The 19,738-nt window shown below is 44.3% G+C and overlaps 1 protein-coding gene across 1 annotated transcript in view; it reads right to left on the reverse strand.

The window, feature by feature from the left end:
- Positions 1-2,470: 2,470 nt before the first annotated feature.
- Positions 2,471-19,738, reverse strand: part of CPZ (carboxypeptidase Z) — a 62,428-nt gene continuing 45,160 nt past the window's right edge. Inside the window, exons 8-11 of the mRNA XM_054028851.1 lie at positions 12,684-12,819; positions 11,258-11,397; positions 6,462-6,561; positions 2,471-3,487 (exon numbers count right to left, since the gene is read on the reverse strand). Of these exons, the coding sequence (XP_053884826.1) occupies positions 3,123-3,487; positions 6,462-6,561; positions 11,258-11,397; positions 12,684-12,819 (741 nt within the window). The 3' untranslated portion in view covers positions 2,471-3,122. The remainder of the gene's footprint in view (positions 3,488-6,461; positions 6,562-11,257; positions 11,398-12,683; positions 12,820-19,738) is intronic.

Raw genomic sequence — 19,738 nt, forward strand, 5'->3', positions numbered from 1 at the left:
CACTAAATCCACATAGGCCAGGTCTACACTACAAGCTAGGGATGTGATTCCCCTGCTCGTGTACACATGCTTGTGCTAGTTCTCATCAAGCTAGCATGAGTATAAATAGCACCATAGCCTCAGTAGCATGGGTTGTGGCAGCAGAAGCATGGCTGAGGTGTGCCACATACAAACCTGCCTGAAAACTGGTGGCTTTGTACTCAGGAATCATACCCCTAGCTCACAGTGTAGACATAGTCATAATAAGAGACAGTCCCTGCCCCAGAGAGTTTACACACTAAATAGATAAGACAGACCCAGGGTGGGAAATATCATTACTCCCACTTTATAGATGAGATTAAGATCCCAATTCTAGGGACTACAATCATTTTTAACATCTAACTGGTAATGCTCTGAACCAAGTCGTCGGCTTGCTCAATAAGTGAGTTTGATAGCCCCTCATCACTACATTTAAGCCTGCTACTTACAACATGTCCACTTGTAATTGTCAGGAAAAAAATAGCCCTTCACAGATTTTAGGGTTATTGACTATTCTCTTTATTTGTGGTCCTAAAAGAAAAATCCTTTTTGTGCTTGTTTATTTAATGTGGAAGCTATTGCATTCTCAACAAGGCACGTCTAGTCTTCTTGATTTTAAAAAATACTTAAAAAAACGTTGAAAATTATTTTTTCCCTGAAAAGTGAACTGTTTATCTTCTGGAGAATGAAATAACTCAGGAATTCAGGGAGGTTCAGGCTCCTTTTCCAAGAGTCTACCTGTTGTTTCGTGCTGGTGTGCCATAACCCAACCCCTGTATCTGGATTACCGTTCATGAAACCCATCAGAACTTCAGTCCAACTTAAAACTCCTGATTGTGGCCTGGACAGACATAGCACAGGGAAGGTTATCCTTGCTCTATTTCACACCTAGTTCAAATTAGGAAACTCTTGAAATCTCACTCACAAAAAAAAAAGCTTCTTTGCAATATTTCAAGTCAAATTATCTTGTTACATTTTTTGCTGCTGTTTGCCATTTCAGGGGAGGATTTAGGGAAGGAAGTGGATTTTCTGACATGGTCATGCTGCTTTCAGGTTTTCTATGATAGCTTGCAAAAGATCCAATTAGCCCTGTGCGATTTTGGAGAATATTAAAATAGCATATGAGGGAGACTGCCATAGAGAAAGTGAGCAGCTAACAGTAAGTAATTCTATATGAGTTCTGAGTTTGTCAGTTCTACCACTCAATAGAACGGTGGCTTTGAAAACTCTATTATAGTAAATACTCAATTGTAATGGGAGACAATTTTTTTGTCCACTATAGGGAGACAAGAGAGCATTTTTAGTTTGGAGATAGAATCTTTTGTTTGCTTAGTTTAGTTAAATTTATGTTTCAGTGAATCATCTCTATCTCTTAGCTAATCATGGGTAAATAACAGTGATTTATATGGACTGCAGTGTGCTACAAAGTTCACCCTGTACACAAGTCAAAATGTTCTTTGTTGTTAACACTATAAAGTTGTGTTCTTTCCTCCTGTCTTAGACTCCGATCCTGTGAACACGTAAGCACATGAGTAACTTTACACATGTGAGCAGATGACTCAATAATGTCAACTGGATTACTCAGGTGAGTAAAGGTATGCAGGATTGGCGCTATGAAAGCATCTCTCTGTGTCTCAGGTAACCAAGGCATGAGATGTGTGTGCACATACCATCCATCATGAAACATACAGCCTAGGCACTATTGACAGAGATGAGGAAACCAGGCTTTAGAGCTGACAAGGTGATCTTGAGTCCAGTTAATAGAGCAGTATCTGCATGAAGTATAGCAACTCCAAACAATCAGCTTTTTCAGAAACCATGATATTGGGGCAGATCTGCACATGGTCTGAATTGATGTAGTTCCCCTGACACCAGTTCATGCCTGCTGAAGGTCTGGACCTCCTTGTTTCATCCAAATTAAAGATATTTTTCATAGTTCCAAATAAGATACCCAGTATTCACCCAACTTTTCTTGTGACTCTCTTGAACAGAAGTTTTATCTGATGATCTTGTAGATTTCTTTGATGTTTACTAAGTTCCATTAATAAATATGTTGAATCCAGATGCACTTCTACAATTAAGTCATCGATTACCCTGGCATGACATATGTCACATTTTAACCTAGTTCCCTCATGAATTAGGCCATTTAGTCTTCACCTTCTAGTACTTTTTAATAACAAATGTTTTCAGAAATACAAATATACCTTTAGTATTAAAACTATAGTAGGGTAAAATACTCTGACTCCCATGAATATTACCATACTCTCCAAGTATTCCCATTTACTTCAGTTGTCTACTCATGATGTAAGGCACTATGCAACACATGGGAGAATATCACAATCTAGCCTTTATCACGTTTACCCTTATTTTATAAAAAAGTATGGGTCCTTTTCAAACATTACCAGATGGAAACTGAATGAGAATTTCTCAAATAGAATTTGGGAAAATGTGACTTTGTTCAATATGTTTCTTTATTAAGAACTGACTCTTTCACAAGTAACTCATCCTATTGTAAATGTTCCTAATTCAGAAACCCAGATTTCTTCTTTCCATATTTCTCATTTCTAGTGAGACTTTTCTGAAAAGTAATGCTGAGATCAAATGAAGATTTTTTTTTCTCTAAAATCATTTAAATCTATGTTGGAAGATTTAATGTACTAAACTTAGTATGCAGAAATAATGTATAAAGAAGAAAAGGCTTTTCCAAATTTTCCTAAAGGTTGTTTTCAGTTTGCAATAATTAATGTGATAAGACATGTATGAAAATGCATTAAAAGATCAGGAAGATTCCTCTGCAGGAACTTTAGAATCTAATAAATAATAAATCTGATGATTAACTGCATAGGCATAAAGAAAGCACATTACTAGGAAACTGAATAGAACCTGGCCTTTGAACAAATGCGTACTATTTTTTTAATATATAAAAGTACTTGAATATAGTCAATTCTGTGAAAAGAGAAAAAAAAAAAAGAATTACAGAAAGTGATATTGAGTTAACACTGTATTTCCAAATTAAACAGATTTAAATATTGCCATTAGCAATCAGGGTATTAGGATTTTGATGGAATAGTGTCATAATACGGTGAGCAAAACAATGATCTGTCTTAACGCTGTTTGAGCAACCACAGTGGTTTATGTTGGCCTAGAGAGCTGAAGTAAGACCACCACCAAGGCTTCTCATTGTGCCGTGTAGGCTGTCCTCCTTCTTCTCTTGGTTCAGACTGTGTATGTTGGGCATGAGGATCGAAATGTTCCAATGGGTCGTATCGCTCATATATGTCTTCCATGGGCCCTCGGAGAAAATGTTTAGGCTTTGTATCTAGAGATCGAAGGACAAAATCTACCCTCCCAGCTCTTTTCATCGTGGCAGGCAGAGTGACCCTCTTCATCACCTTGCTGTATCCGATAGCATGAGCACTGATTATGTATGTTCCCGGAGGTAGGAGTCTCCAATAGTCTCCATCGGCAGCTAAAGAAAACAGGTATCTCAGTCCTTTGTCCAGTGGCATACATGCATAAACACATCTTTACACAGATAAGCATTGGACATATAAGGACAGATTTTGAAAAGAGCTCAGCACACTGGGTGTTCCCCTCTTTTAAAAATCAGGCTGCAAGTGTCAAAGTGGGAGCTGCTGGGAATTAAAAATCTGGCCCTTAGTAAGTAACTATACTTCTGATCTTGTAAATTGTATTAATACACCTCTACACCGATATAACGTGACCTGACATAACACGGATTCTGATATAACGTGGTAAAGCAGTGCTCCAGGTGGGGCAGGGCTGCACACTCCAGCAAATCAAAGCAAGTTCAATATAACGTGGTTTCACCTATAACACGGTAAGATTTTTTGGCTCCCGGGGACAGCGTTATATCGAGGTAGAGGTGTATCAGGATAGATGCAGTGTATGTATTACACAGTAGTACACCATGGCAAACAAAAATGGTGCCAGATTCTGGTCTTGCTTGCAATGGTATGAATACGAAGTAGCTCCAGTGAAGTCAATGGATTTACACCTGTCTGTAGCTGATGTAAGTGAAAGAAGAATCAAGCCCAATATAGAGATATATTGTATGTCCAAGGGCATAAGAAATTCCTATTTGTAATATATAATACACATGAGACATGGGGCCAGATCCTCAGCTGGTGTAAACAGTTTGTCTCTGATGCTGAGGTGAAAATGTCCAATGTAATGACTACCTTGAAATCCTGCATGTTGGTGGCCCATTGACTTCAGTGGAACTATAGCAATTTCCTCCAGCTGAGGATCGGGCCTGTATTTTAATGCATATGCAGAAGGAGGCAGTGCAAACAATGAGCATTTATGCATAACTTTATATTTCCTGGATTTTTAACGTTTATCCACTCAGTGAACTAATGGATTGGATTAATGGATTGGATTAAATTGGATTAATGCCATTTTTCATAGAATTTCAATGTCTATCAGTTTTGGTTTTTTAAGATGAAAATAAAGGAAGAGGAGGGGAAAGAGAAAGGAAAAAATTAGAAGCATTCAGCTCCCGATAATCATAATTTCCTTCATTCATAGGTGCTGGAAGTAGGGGTGCTGGGGTGCTGCAGCACCTCCTGAATTGAAGTGGTTTCCATTATTTACAGAGTTTATAGTCTAGTTCAATGGCTCTCAGCACCCCCCACTCTACAAATTGTTCCAGCACCCCTGCCTTCATTTTGAATATTTTGGCTTTGCAAATGTTGGGCATATTCTCTCTTAACTAAAGCCTGGTCACCATGAAATTTCAGCTATACAAACTCTTGTCCATTCTGAAATGAAACTTAACACTCCTTTTTCCTTCATATGGGCACAATATTTGTTGGTTAATTCTTTAAGGGCCTTATTCATAGCCCATTGATGTTAATGGGAAGTCATTGTCTAGAATGAGGTTTGGAACAGGCCCTAAATCAGGGGTGGGCAAACTTTTTGGCCCAACAGCCACGTCGGGGTAGCGCAATTGTATGGAGGGCCAAGTAGAGAAGGCTGTGCTTCCCCAAACAGCCTGGCCCTTGCCCCCTATCCGCCCCCTCTCACTTCCCGTCCCCTGACTGCCCCGACCCCTAATCACACCCCTGCCCCCTGATAGCCCCCCCGGGACTCCCACCCCCTATCCAACCGCCCTCTGCTCCTCATTCCCTGACCACCCCCTCCCGGGACCCCCCGCCCCTAACTGCCCCCCCGGGATCCCACCCCCTTATCCAACTCCCCCGCTCCCTGACTCCTGACTGCCCTCCCGACCCCTATCCACATCTCTGCCCCCTGACAGGCCCCCCCGGGACTCCCGCTCACAACCCTCCCTGTTCCCCATCCCCTGACCGTCCTCCCCCTGAACCTCCGCCCTATCCAACTGCCCCCTCCTCCCTGACTGCCCCACAGGAATCCCCGCTCCCTTACCCAACCTCCCTGCTCTCCGCCCCCTTACAGCAGCAGGAGCTCACAGCTGCAACACCTGGCCAGAGCCAGCTGTGCTCCCCTCGCTGCCCAGCGGGAGTGGCGGGCCAGAGTGTGGCCCGCGTGACGGCGTGGCTGTGGGGGAGGGGCCGGGGACTAGTCTCCCCAGCTGGGAGCTCAGGGGCTAGGCAGGACAGTCCTGTGGGCCGGATGTGGCCTGCAGGCTATAGTTTGCCCATGTCTGCCCTAAATCATGCCCCAATTTCAGCTTCAAAAATGTGCACCATCTCAAGTTTTGTATCCACTCTAATTTTATAGATTTACTCAAAGTAGTGCAGTATTCACTACATTATAAGCCACTCTGGCTTTCCACACTGCTATAACAGCCACCACCAGAGCAAAATTTTACCACACACGTGACACAATGTACTTCTGGGGCCTAATCCTATTCCCATTGAAATCAATAGCAAAATTCCCATTGACCTCAGTGGGAACAAGACTGAGCCCTAAATGCTCAGAGCTTTACAACTGCTGAAAATTAACAGTTATGTATGTTGTTGATTAATTAATGCAATGAACATAGTGTGTAACTCAGTATTCCACTCTTTTTGCATCTGACCGACATACAGTCAATCATTCATATATATCTATAACATACTATTCACCTGTGCACAGAGACCAAAATATTGCTCTATCTGAAGAAAATTTCAGTTTACTTAGCCTAGCAAGAAATTTAATATGAAATTAGAGAGATTCTGCAAAAAATTCTGTGAAAAATTTTGCACTCAATTACACTCATGCAACTTCATTGGCACTGATAATAGTGGTGTGTGTGTGTGGGGGGAGGGGGGTAGATTTTGACCTGTGTTTTTTCACATTATTCTAAGTAAAGTCACACAGCCATATCCTGCAGTTCTCTTCAGGCAAAATGTCCATTGAATGTAATAGAACTTTTGCCTTAGTGAGGACTACGGTTTTTCGCTCATAGTGCATACCATCGTTATCATATGAGAAAAATCCAACCAAAATAACATTACCTGTGATAACATCATGTCGGATCCCTTTGACTGAAATTCGGGCATTTTTTATCGGGTTACCAAATTTATCAGACACAATTCCCTTTATCCCACGGTGTACCTAACAAGGAAAGGACAAGTTACACCAAATGGTAATATTTTTGTGCCTGCTCATCTTTCCCTGCAAGAAAACCTACAGGAAGAGGAAGTGTAAGAATCTGTAAGGGGTACTGAGTTGCTGCCACCTCCACATCAACACAAAAGCATAGGCTAGGCTCTTGCAGGACGACCTTGTGCGGGTGGGCTCCGCAGGAAGTACTGCCCAGCAGGAGCTGAGTGGCAGCTCCTTGAAGCCCACTGATTAGCTGGCATCAGTACTTAAGCCAGGAAGCCATGACAGGAAGCTGTCTGAGCAACAACACAGACTGTCTGCCTGCCTCTGCTTCAGACCCTGTGTGAAAGAGACCCCAGATTCTGACTTCTGATTCTGCCTGTCTCCAGATGCCTGACTCTTGGTTTGCCCTCTGTCTTGCCTTGGACCCTGGCCTTCTAGTACCTGACGTGGCCTGACTCCTGCTCTGACCATTAGGTCTGACTGCCCATGTCCTGGTTGTGACAGGAAGCAATCCTCATGAGATTCTCCTCAAAATGAGTCACCATCCTTCTCATTGAGAAGGGTGGTTTGCCTCCTAGGGCAACTTAGAGGCCTGTGTGCAATCTCAGATCACTCTCCCCACTCATGGATCGCCAACCTACGAGCAACTCTCTATGGGGCCAGGGGGCAAAGGGAGATGTGGAAGCAAATCCCCCCCTTTGATGATGGTGGAATAAGATCTATGCATGGAGGGTCCTGCCTGTATATAGATCATGGGTGCATGACCCTATAACCATTATATTCAACTACTATTTTAAAATGTTTGACTTAAACTCAACACAGAAAAGAAATTTAGAGTTAAAGTTTTTAAAAGTGACCTGATACTGCCTATGTAAAGGAAAAACACACTTTCATAAACTACGGGGTAAATGAGGCCAATTTACACAAGGTGAGGATCTGACCCTCTAATCTACTAATTGAATTTACTACGAGGAAAAATGCAGCATTAAAGGATATATAGAATAACTAAATAACTAATAACTAACAGTCAAACAGCATGCTGCCATCTTGACAGTGCAACCAATTAATGCAGCTCACTGCTATGAATAATATTTGCATAAGAAAATCAGAGGCATCAAAACTTGTTGCAATAATAATAAACAAACAAGTATTTTTCAGTACCTCATATTCAAGGATCTCAAAGTGCTGTAAACTGTGCATTAATTAACTGAACCCCTCAGCAATCTTGTGAGGCAGGCATGCATTATTACTATGTTAAAATCTCTCCCTGTCACAGAGAACAGTGATGGAGATACTAGAACAATGACAGATGTTAATAAAAAAACCCTGATGTGAATATTTATATTTTATATATAGAGAGAGAGCGAGAAAGAGAGAGACACTAGAGCAGCAAACTTGGACTTCAGGGTTGTCATTGTGCTGAACAACATGGCCACTCAGAATGTCATGGTAATAGTGGGTATAGGACTCTGAGGGCTTGTCTCCACTTACCGGTGGATCGACGTTGCAGCAATCAATCTACCGGGGGTCAAGTTAGTGAGTCGAGTGAAGACCCGCTAAATCGACCTCAGATTGCTCTTCCATCAACTGTGATACTCCATTGGAACAAGAAGAGTAAGGGGAGTCAACGGGAAAGCATCTTGTGTTGACATAGCATAGTGTGGACCCCACAGTAAGTACATCAACTTGAGTCACGTTACTAACGTAACTCAAATTAGCATAGCTTAGATCGACTTTTCCCCATAGTGTAGACCTGCCCTGATTTTCCACCTCTAAAAGCACAGGATCCAAGGGTCTTGAGCTAAAAGGAAATACCCCTATCTCCTAGCAAGACAAAGCTGGTGGCATATAGCAGACCAGTTTTAATTCCATGCACAAGAGGGCAAAGGTGCAGATACAAAATCGCCAGTTCATAACAATCTGAGATGGTCAAAAAGTGGGGGAGTGGGGGAATCAATTTTTTAGAATTTTGGTCATTTTTGTTCTGCAGGCTCCACAAATGGACAGTTTTTTATTTATTAGAAATTTTCACAAATATTTATTGAAAAAATTCAATTTCAAAATGATTTTTCTGAATTTTTTCATTTTTCTGAGTTTTGTAGGTTTCCTATTTTCCACTCCTTTTTCTCCTCTTTTCCTTTCCCCTTCATTGTTTCTCCTTTCCTCTTCTTTTTCCCCTCATTTTGCCCCAGGAAAAACCAGAAAAGCAGGAAAACTAATAAACAATGAAAAAAAGATGGTTCCCCCCCCATGGAATTAAAAAAATGGAATTTTTAAAAAAATCATTAACATATCCAATTTTTTAAAAAGGCCATTTTTTGGATGAAAAGTTTTTTATTCTAAAAATGTTGACCTGTTCTAATTACAACACTTATTTAGGACCAGATTCTGCTGCTCCTACTCATGTTGAGCACTACCTTACCCTTTGCATAGTTTAATTTATTTGAATGGGACTACTCAAGGTATGAGGTACTACTGAACAGAAGGAACCAGAATCTGTCCCTTAAGAATTATTATAGCAGATTGGTGCTGTTTTCTTTCCAGACATCCTGCAGCATCAAAGTATGGAAAAATCTTAAATCAGCATGAGGTGTTAAAAATAGTGGGCCTTTCTCTCCACTAATTTGCACCCTCATCATTAACACTCATGCAAAGTGAATGGAAAACACTTCCAAATCAGAAGGACAGAATTTCACTTTCTGAGGAGCTGTAAATTCTCTATACAGCATACAAGGAAAAAAGAGAATCTACCCCATAATGCAGCAATTCTATTTCAATTTTGCTTTGCTGGATTTAGGACAGATTCTGTTTTAAGTCCCATTTCTGACATCTTTTTCTGACATGACTTCAAGAATTACTAGGCAGTGCAGGTAAGAGTGACAGAATTGGGCCCTTAATTACTTTATTGCTATTGGGTTTATTGTGTTTCCATGAATACAGCCCTGATCATGTATCATTACAGTCAATGGGAGTTTTGTAACTGCTTTCAATAGGAGAAGGATTAGCGCATATAAATATATGTTTAACTTTTCCTAGTTAAACCAAGTAGATTTATGCACACACCAAATAATCTGGTAAATATCAGAATGAGAAAAGTTTGAATTGCTTATGGCAGACTTAATCCTTATCAGGAGTAATTCAGTCAATCTTATCTAGAGAGTTTTCGCTTACTGTTCTGCATTTGCTCAAAAGGCTTTTCCAGCATAGACTTCTACAGTATCTCACACTATAAAAATCTTTACATCTTAAAGGCTTCAAGTGCAATATATATGGATTTAATCCAGTCCCATTTGGACCCACTAAAACTCATTTTCATCAGACAGCTGTAAAATGAAATGAGGTTGGTGGTCTGGATTGTAGTCTTTATCGAATGATGATACTTACCACAAGTAGCAAGAGGTTGCTTAAAAAGGCCATAAAAAAAAGCTAACACACTCCTAACAACTTTAAATTACTACATAGTCTATCAATATAAGGCATGACAGAAAGCTGATCTGCTAATGGCTGAGAGAAAGATGTCTGCCTTGAGTCTCTGTGATCAGTTACCTGTTATTAGTGAGGCATTTGTTATTGCTGAGTGAACCTACATAAATTTGGTTTGGTTGTTCCTCCATAAGTTCAGGGTCCAGACGTTTATCCTAACAGCTTTTGTTCAGAAACTGAGCTGAAATATTATAGGAACAGGATTTCCAATGAATTTTTCAGTATTTCCTAGTTCCAGATGGGTCAAAAACAATACTTAAAAGTTCTCTGTTACAGAATAGTGGAACTTCAGACCAAAACCATGGAATCGGAGAAGCATGTAAAAGTGAAAAATTACCTTAACTTCAGGGCCGGCTCCAGGCACCAGCCTACCAAGCATGTGCTTGGGGCGGCACCTGGAGGGGGGCGGTGCTCACCTGGGGAGAGCGGGGCCGCGGCCGGGCTCGCCGCCCTCCCCCCGGCGCTCCAGCCGGTCGGGGAGAGCGGGGCCGCGGCCGGGCTCTCCGCCCTCCTCCCGGCAGTCTGGCCGGTCGGGGAGAACGGGGCCGCGGCTGGGCTCTCCGCCCTCCTCCCGGCGCTCCGGCCGGTCGGGGAGAGGGGGCCCGCAGCCGGGCTCGCCGCCCTCCTCCCAGCGCTCCGGCCGGTTGGGGAGAGCGAGGCCCCGGCCGGACTCGCCACCCTCCCCGCGGCACTCCGGCCGGCCAGGGAGAGCGGGACCATGGCCAGGCTCAGCGCCCTCCCCTGCCGCGCTCCCCGCCAGGGGGCAGGGGGCGGCAGGAGGCTTTTTTGCCTGGGGCGGCAAAAAAGCCAGAGCCAGCCCTGCTAAACTTTATGTAAATTTAAATTAAGTTAGGTTTAGTTCTTTGAGAAAGAGGTTGAGTCTTATTTTTCTGAATGAGTTGGTCTGTCTCTAGTATTGGATTTTGAAGAGTTGATTCATAAACCCACCCAAACTATTTATAGACATTTCTCTGGTCCTATTTTGTGTTGTACTTAAGCACATCTCAATCTTCAACCCACCCACATGTGAGTTAGGGAAATAATATCCACATTCTTAGACAGCCAAACTGAGGGACAGAGACTGGTGTGGGAATATCTGAAGATCAAATGCTGTCATAAGCATCCTCAACAGGGAAAAAAATAACAATGGAATCCCACCAAAGAATGCAGAAGAACAGCCACAAGCACTAAAGGAATATATATAAAAGTAGAACTCTACCATTTCCATAAAAGTCAGAAGGGATTCTTTGTTTTCATGCCAGGCTGAATACAGTTCCTCCTCCAAAGGAAACTTTTCACATCCCAGCTCCAAGGTGATTTCAAAACAGTTTGTGTGAAGGTAATTAAAATCTGCCATACCTAAATTAATAGAAAGGGAAAAGGGAAGATTATGAACAATCCATGTCACATTTAATTAGAACTATGTTGCTCCAGTTAGTTGATTACCCAATGCAGCCCTGTGGACAAGGATGTATATGTTGTGTAGAATGAATGCATGTACCATATGCACAGTATTCGGTATCTTTGGAGCTTTTCAAGCATTATTTTAAACATCAGTTAACTAATTAATGCTCACAACACCTCTTTGAGATGGGTAAGCACTATTATTATTAAAACTCATTACATTTGTAGAAGCTAAGGTGGAGGGATGGGAGTTGTGCATAATCAGCTTTATACCATATACTGCCCACGGTCACAGGGAAATCAAGGTCAGAGCTGGGTTTAGAACTCTGGAATTGACTTCCAAGCCTGTGGTCAGAGAATGAGACTTGTTATTGGACTGGGGAATAAAGAAAATGTCTTTGCTGTCTTATGGTATCTTCTTCTTCATTATTACACCATCTAGCAAAGGTACAATACCCTGTCAGCAGTTCCTTTGGTGGCAACAAACGTCTAAGAGAAGCTAACACCATGAGAACCCTGTGCCTCTAAAGGAAAGGTCATGACATTATTATGTACTAAAATGTTAATCACAGATAACAGGTACAATTTTTAAAAGCACCCCATTTTCAAAAGTTATTAATGACTTAGGAGTCCAACTCACTTTTGAAAATAGGATGTAGGTGCTAGTATCAAAAATTGAACAAGCCTGAAAAACCAAATAATGCTAATGATAAAATAGCAGTGGAAACCTGAACACCAGTGAATTGGATGTCAGTTGTGACATTTCTGCTTATCATGACTACTACTAATAATCAATTATAGTTTAGTCAATACAGATTAACCACACTTCAAATCCATAATGTAGAATATATAAAATTCTGCATTATGGATCTGAAGTCCAAATTCATGCTGCTGTTGAGGCATTAATGTTTCATTCCTATCTGCTAGAAAATTTCAGATTTTAACACCAGAACAGCATTTCATAAATACACAATGCCAAATTCATCCCATGCATAACTCTATTGATTTCACCGGAGTTACGTCAGGGATGAATTTGGCCTGCTCTATTTGAATATAGACGTTGCCATTTAAATCCTCTAAAGACATTTTTGTGCGCTGGGGGCAGGGTCTGATCCAAAGCCCACTGAAATTAATGAGTCTTTCCATTGAGTTTACTTGGCCTTGGATCAGGCCCTTAATTGTCTCTCTTAAGGGTCTTACTCAGGTTTTGCTTCACATGACTTAATGGCAAAGAGATTTACCTCCAGTAAAGCTGTACCACTGAGCACCATTTATAATGCCTCCTCGTTTAACGAAGTTTCCACCACAACGGGCTTCCAATTTGTCTGAGATGATTGGATGTGCACCTGCATATGCTTTAGCCAGCAATCTGAACATCTGAAATGAGGATTTTGAAATATATTTACTTCTTCTGTGAACTGTAAGCACTTCTTCCACTTATCTTCACATCACTGAGATCCACTCCAGCAGTATCTGTTCCTGCCCGCCAGATGGTGTCCTCTAAACCTATGTGCACAGCGGGAACCTCTATACAAGAATATTCCTCTTAGATAAAATTTACAAAAGTTCCTGAGTCACCTAGGAATCCAAATTCTGAGACCTAGGCTCCTAATTCACCTAGGTGCTTAAAAAAAAAAATCCATTATCTGCAATGCAATGACAAAGGATTCTAAATAATGGAGCCACTTTTACCCTAGTCTCTACTCATCTATGATTTGAGGAATAAACAATAATAACAATAGTAACTTGTTTTCACTTTATCAAAGGTGCCAAATGCTCTGGGGTCTAAACAGTTTTTTCACAATGCCTGTAACTTGAGGTAATTAATGCAAGTTACAGGCCTCCTTATTTCTCCCGGCACAAACTAAAATGTTTATAACACCTCCTAGCTTAGTGTCATTAATACTCGGTTGCATGCATGCCACTAACAGAGACTGAAAAGAGTTAGAGAGAGACACTTAGCAGTGCATGTGACCAGGTAGAAGATTCTGATGGTGAAGAGTCTGCTTGAGGGAACTCAGCCAATGCTATAGGCCCATAAAGAGCAAATGTGCCATAGTGATTAAGAAGTGGAGACAGCAAGTCTATGAGTACATGTGACTTCTGAGTCAAGAGCCAGTCTGCAGCTTGGAGGGAGACTGCAAGGAGAGGACAGGCTGCAGCAAGGAAAGAAGAGGTTAGCCTGCAGCTTACAGGGATTGTTTTCTGTGACCTTTCATGCTAAGTGAGGGGGAGTCAAATGGCCCTGTGGGTGAGAACTTGGGACTTGATTCACAAAGGTACTTAGGTGTCTAACTGACTCTTTAGGTCCGTAAGTCTAACATTTAGGCACCAATGACATTTTCAAAATGACTGCTCAGGTGCAGCCTAACTCTGAAGGTTCCTGCCAGTAGACATGTGCAACGCCACATAAGTCCTGCCGTTACCCCACAGTTAACGAGGTGCTGGGATCCCTAGCGCAAGCTGAATCCCATTAGGAGTCTCAAGCTAGGGGTGGTTCTGTCTACCTTGCCTGTGGGGACCAATCCATTAGGTGTGCTCTGACCACCTAACGCGAGTCTGAGAATTCCACTAGGTGGCAGAGTGCCTTGGAGTCAGGTGTTACAATGTTTAGAGTCCCTTTGTGAATATAGGGATCCTCATCTTTAATTAAACAAACAATGGGGACAGCAGGCAAATCAGGCTTCAGAAGCCTGTCCCTAGCTTCTGTTTGCCAGAGGCAGGAACTGGGCAACAGCGGATGGATCACTTGATAATTACCTGTTCTGTTCGTTCCCTCTGAAGCACCTGGCATTGGCCACTGTTAGAAAACAGAATACTGGGCTAGATGGACCTTTGGTCTGACCCAATATGGCCATTCTTATGTCCACTAAACCACTAAAAGGAATTGGGTTTCACGGTGACTAGGGCAGAAGAAGGTAATTGTCCTGGTTTATCATCTCAGAGATCATTGCTTGGGACAAAAAACCAAGAACATTCCAATCACTGGCAAACAGAAAGCCAAGCAGGGGACTGAAGTGACAGATCATCTCTGGAAAAATGTGGGACCTTAGAGGTCCAGACAAGGACTTTTAATGTATTCAGAGTAACATAGCTATCCACAAGGTTCAGAGTGGGATTTTCAAAAGCTCTCAGCGCTGACCTGACTTCACCCATTGAAAAGAGAGTTTTACCACTGCCTTCGATGGAAGCAGAGTCAAGTGAACACTGAACATTTCTGAAAATCTCACCCTCGATACCTCATTGGGGGCCAAACTGAATGACTGAAGGGTTTGGGTTTGTTATTTATTAGTATTTCTGCTAACCACGTATCAGTGTTGGCAAAGGGACATGCTAGCTAATTGTTGAATGAAGACAAATGAGTATTCATGTAAAGTTTGAAGAAAGTCCATCACATTGTTTCTGAGTTACAGGACATGAAAAACTACCCCCGTTTCAACATCTCAGACAAAATGTTTTTGAGTTTCCCTCAAGCTTAGCTGTGATTTGTTGCCACCCTGTGCACCTTCCCAGATAGTTACATCTCCTTCATAGTTCAAGGCTCTGTTGGAAGAAAATAGCTAATAATTAAGTACATTTACAAACAATATTTGTGGATAGTTTGGGATCCAATCCTGATCCTACTAACTTCTACTAAGGGAGTTATGGGCTCAATCCTGCTCCTATCGATGTCAATGGGAGATTTAGGGTAAATTTTTTAGAAGTGCCTAAGGGCTTGTCTACACTGCCTTGCTAGTGGCTGGTGGCTGCCTTGCGGGTGGCTCCTACTCTGCGCTGGGCTCAGATGCTGGTCCCGGCTAGACTGGAGAGGATGGGACTTTCTCTTCTCCTGCACGGCATCCAGGGCCTGGTCAGACCCACCCCCAGATTTTTCCCCCAGTTGCAGGAAGCTCTACAAACTTCCCCACGATGCCCCGCTTCCTGCACCCGTCACTCCTCAGCTGCAAAGGAAGGGATCTATGTACGGGGAGCTGCTCCCCATCTGCCCAACCCCCGTACATCCTGATTCCTTCATACCCAGACCCTCCCACCAAGCCTCTCTCCCCACCCACACTCAGAACCCCCCAATGAGCCCCACTCCCCCTGCACCTGGACCACCCCGACAAGCCACCCGCACCCGGCTCCCCACCCCACCAAGCCCCAACCAACTGCACTTGGATCCCCACCCAACTGAGCCACAGTCCCCCTGCATCTGGACTCCCCACTGAACCCCCCCAGACCTGCGTGCTGAGCTCTATCCCCCCCCCCACTCAGACCCCCTCCTGCTGAGTCCCAACCACCTTCACCTGGACCCCCTGCAGAGTTCCATTACCATTGCACCCAGAACCCCCCAACAAGCCCCTGTGCATCCAGATCCCCCCGCACCCGGATCCCCCACTGAGCCACCCACACCCAGATTGCCCCACACAGAACCCTCTCAACCCACACCTGGATCCCCCCACACTAAGCCCCTCCACACCTGGATCCTGCCTTGCTGAGTCTGCCTGCCCCTCACCTGGTGCACCTGGCACGGAGGGGCAGGGCCCTGGGGTGTTTCTGGGGCAGGCTGGGTCCTTGTGCTGTGTCAGGGTTGGGTGCAGCCTCACTGCTGAGTCTGTGTCCCAGTTGGAAGCTGCACAGTGATCTCCCACCTCTGTGCACAAGTAGCCTGTGCTCCCCACTGCCATGCTGTAACCTCCACATTTATTTGACAAATAAAATTTGCAGAATTTTAAAATATTGTGTGCAAAATACCCATTTTTTTTGGTGCAGAATTTTTAATTTTTTGGTGCTGAATGCCCTCAGGAGTAATGAGCTAATCTGGCAGCTAGGGATAAACCAAATAAAGCAGTGTCCCACATCCCCAACACCAATGGAACCAGGAAGGCGTAACATAGGGGCCAAAATGCCACCAGAGAATATATTCACATGGGAGGAATATCACTGCCTATGTAAGTACACTTTGCCACATTGACTGAGCCCAAAAACAACTCAACAGGCTGGAGAATCTGAGCCTTCAAGTTTAGCTTCAGCAGTGCTATGGTACTTTACTTTTTGCTGCAACCAAGGATGCAAATTTGCCCTCTTCCTCCTTGCCCAGGTGATTTCCACCGGGTCAGCAGTCAGAACAGAGGTTACAGCTAACAGAACAGCAGCTAAAACAGAGCAACAATATTTCAGGACGCAAGTCCCCAGACAACAGCAGCAGCAGAGGAGATTAGTTAAATGCAGGTCACTTAACAGGTGCGGTTTTATAACTCTGATGTTTAAAGGGATACTGCTAACATTGCTCTCAAATTGGCTTTACAAAATTATTTTAATCAGAGGGAGATCAACATGTACTCTCCTGCCCCCCATCTCTTTTAACCTGGTAACTTTTCCAGTCCTTGTAGCAATGGTGGATCTAGCAAACACTGCTTTGGTGCCCCAGATTTAAATGAGACTCCAGGTGCAGAGTCCCTCACACAGAAAGGGGCCTGATTCTCCTCTCCGCCACCCGAGTGTGAGTCAGGAGTCAGGAATATCTCCGGTGCAGTCTGTGGAATCTCTTAGCTGGACAGCTGTTATGTGAGGAAAAGGAGGCTCAAAAACATCAAGTCACAGGTTACTGTTTATTTTTGGGGGATGTTAAATATTTCACTACAGCAAGTATTGGTCAATAGGGGCCTGATGCTGCTCCTTTGGAAGCTGGTAGCAAAAGGGGGATACTAGGGTAATCTTGACCTAGACCTGAGCCTGCAAAGGGTTCAGGGTATGTCTGCACAGCAAGGGAAAACCCACGGCTGCTGGTGCCAGCTGACTTGGACTCACAGGGCTCAGGCTGTGGGGCTGTTTCAATACTCTGTAGGCTTCCGGGCGCAGGCTGGAGTCCAAGCTCTGGAACCCTCCCACCTCGCAGGGTCTGGAGCCTAGATTTCAACTCAAGTCCAGATACCTACACAGCAGCGAAACAGCCCCACAGCCCAAACCCGAGTCTGCTGGCACAGGCCAGCCATGGATGTCTAGCTGCTGTGTAGACATACCCTCACAGGCCCATGATGTCACTGGAATTTGAAAAAAAACAGTTCCTATGCAGGAGGCATTCAGCACCTGACCATTTGTAAAGGGCTGTGACATCATCGTTCACGTGTAATGGTACCTTACTCCACAAAGCAGTCCCTCACTGACAAAAAAAGCAAGGCAGAGGACTAAACATCTGAGCTGTGATTTTACAATTCCAGTCACTAAAACCTCAGCTCATTTCTGTTCTCCAGTGACTTTTCTGAGGCCTTGTCTACACTACGAGAGTAGTTCGATTTTACTTAAATCGAATTTTTGGAATCGATATTGCAAAGTCGAACGTGTGTGTCCACACTAAGGACAGTAATTCGACTTTGTGAGTCCACACTAACGGGGAAAGCGTCGACATTGGAAGTGGTGCACTGTGGTCAGCTATCCCACAGTTCCCGGAGTCCCCGCTGCCCATTGGAATTCTGGGTGGAGCCGCAAATGCCTTCTGGGTAAAAAAAAGGTGTCCAGGGTGCTTTTGGGTAACTGTCGTCATCCGTCCATCACTCCCGCCCTCCCTCCCTGAAAGCGCCGGCGGGAAATCAGTTCGCGCACTTTTCTAGTCAGTGACAGCGCGGACGCCACAGCACTGCGAGCATGGAGCCTGCTGCAACCATCACTGCAGTTGTGGCCGCTCTCAACGCCTCGCAACTTATCATACACCTTTCCCTGAGGCAGATGCAGAAAAGTCAGGCGAGGAGGCTACGTCAACGCGGTGATGGCCTGAAGTCTGAGAGTAGCACAGACCTCTCAGAAAGCAGGGGACCCAGCGCCGAGAACATCACGGTGGCAATGGGTCATGTTGATGCCGTCGAAAGGAGATTCTGGGCACGGGAAACAAGCACTGAGTGGTGGGACCGCATAGTGCTGCAGGTCTGGGATGAATCCCAGTGGCTGCGAAACTTTCGCATGCGGAAGGGAACTTTCCTGGAACTTTGTGAGTTGCTGTCCCCTGCCCTGAAGCGCAATGACACCCGGATGCGAGCAGCCCTGACTGTCCAGAAGCGAGTGGCCATAGCCCTGTGGAAGCTTGCAACGCCAGACAGCTACCGGTCAGTCGCGAACCAGTTTGGGGTGGGCAAATCTACCGTGGGGGTTGTTGTGATGCAAGTAGCCAAGGCAATCGTTGATGTACTGCTGCCAAAGGTAGTCACCCTGGGAAACGTGGAGGCGATCATAGATGGCTTCGCAGCGATGGGATTCCCAAACTGCGGTGGGGCCATAGATGGAACTCACATCCCTATCCTGGCACCGGAACACCAGGCCAGCCAGTACATTAACAGAAAGGGCTACTTTTCCATGGTGCTGCAAGCACTGGTGGACCACAGGGGACGTTTTACCAACATCTACGTGGGATGGCCGGGCAAGGTTCATGACGCTCGTGTTTTCAGGAACTCTGGTCTGTTTAGACGGCTGCAGCAAGGTATTTACTTCCCGGACCACAAAATAACTCTTGGGGATGTGGAGATGCCTATAGTCATCCTCGGGGACCCAGCCTACCCGCTAATGCCCTGGCTCATGAAGCCCTATACTGGCGCCCTGGACACTGAAAAAGAACTCTTCAACTACCGGCTGAGCAAGTGCAGAATGGTGGTGGAGTGTGCTTTTGGCCGTCTCAAGGGGAGATGGAGAAGCTTACTGACTCGCTGTGATCTCAGCGAAACCAATATCCCCATTGTTATTGCAGCTTGCTGTGTGCTCCACAATCTCTGTGAGAGCAAGGGGGAGACCTTTATGGCGGGGTGGGAGGTTGAGGAAAATAGCCTGGCTGCTGATTACTCACAGCCAGACAGCCGGGCGATTAGAAGAGACCAGCGGGAAGCGCTGTGCATCCGGAAGGCTTTGAAAGCAAAGTTCCTGAGTGAGCAGGGTAACCTGTGACTTTAAAGTTTGTGTATTGAGAAGCTAAACCTGCCCCCGTTTCTTTGCCCAGTTAATGTTGACTATCCTATCCAGTTACATACCCCCTTCACCCCACTTCCAACACACGTTTCAAAATAAAAATAGTTCTACTTTGTTAAAGCACACCGTTTTCTTTAATACTGTATTCGCGGGAATTTTTTAAAACTGGGACGCAGACTGTGGTGCGGAGCGGGTGTACTGTAGTGGCGCGAATGCAGCTTCTAAACTCAAGGATTGACAGGCTCCGCTGCGGTGGGATGGTTGTTTCAACGGAGCCTGTCACCCCTCCTGATAGGGACTGTGTGTATGGGGGGGTCTATGTGACTTTGTGGCAGGGGGAGGACGGTTACAGATCCCCTGCTGTGTG

This window comes from Malaclemys terrapin, chromosome 5 (assembly GCF_027887155.1).
Source record: "Malaclemys terrapin pileata isolate rMalTer1 chromosome 5, rMalTer1.hap1, whole genome shotgun sequence".
Taxonomy (NCBI): Eukaryota; Metazoa; Chordata; order Testudines; family Emydidae; genus Malaclemys; species Malaclemys terrapin.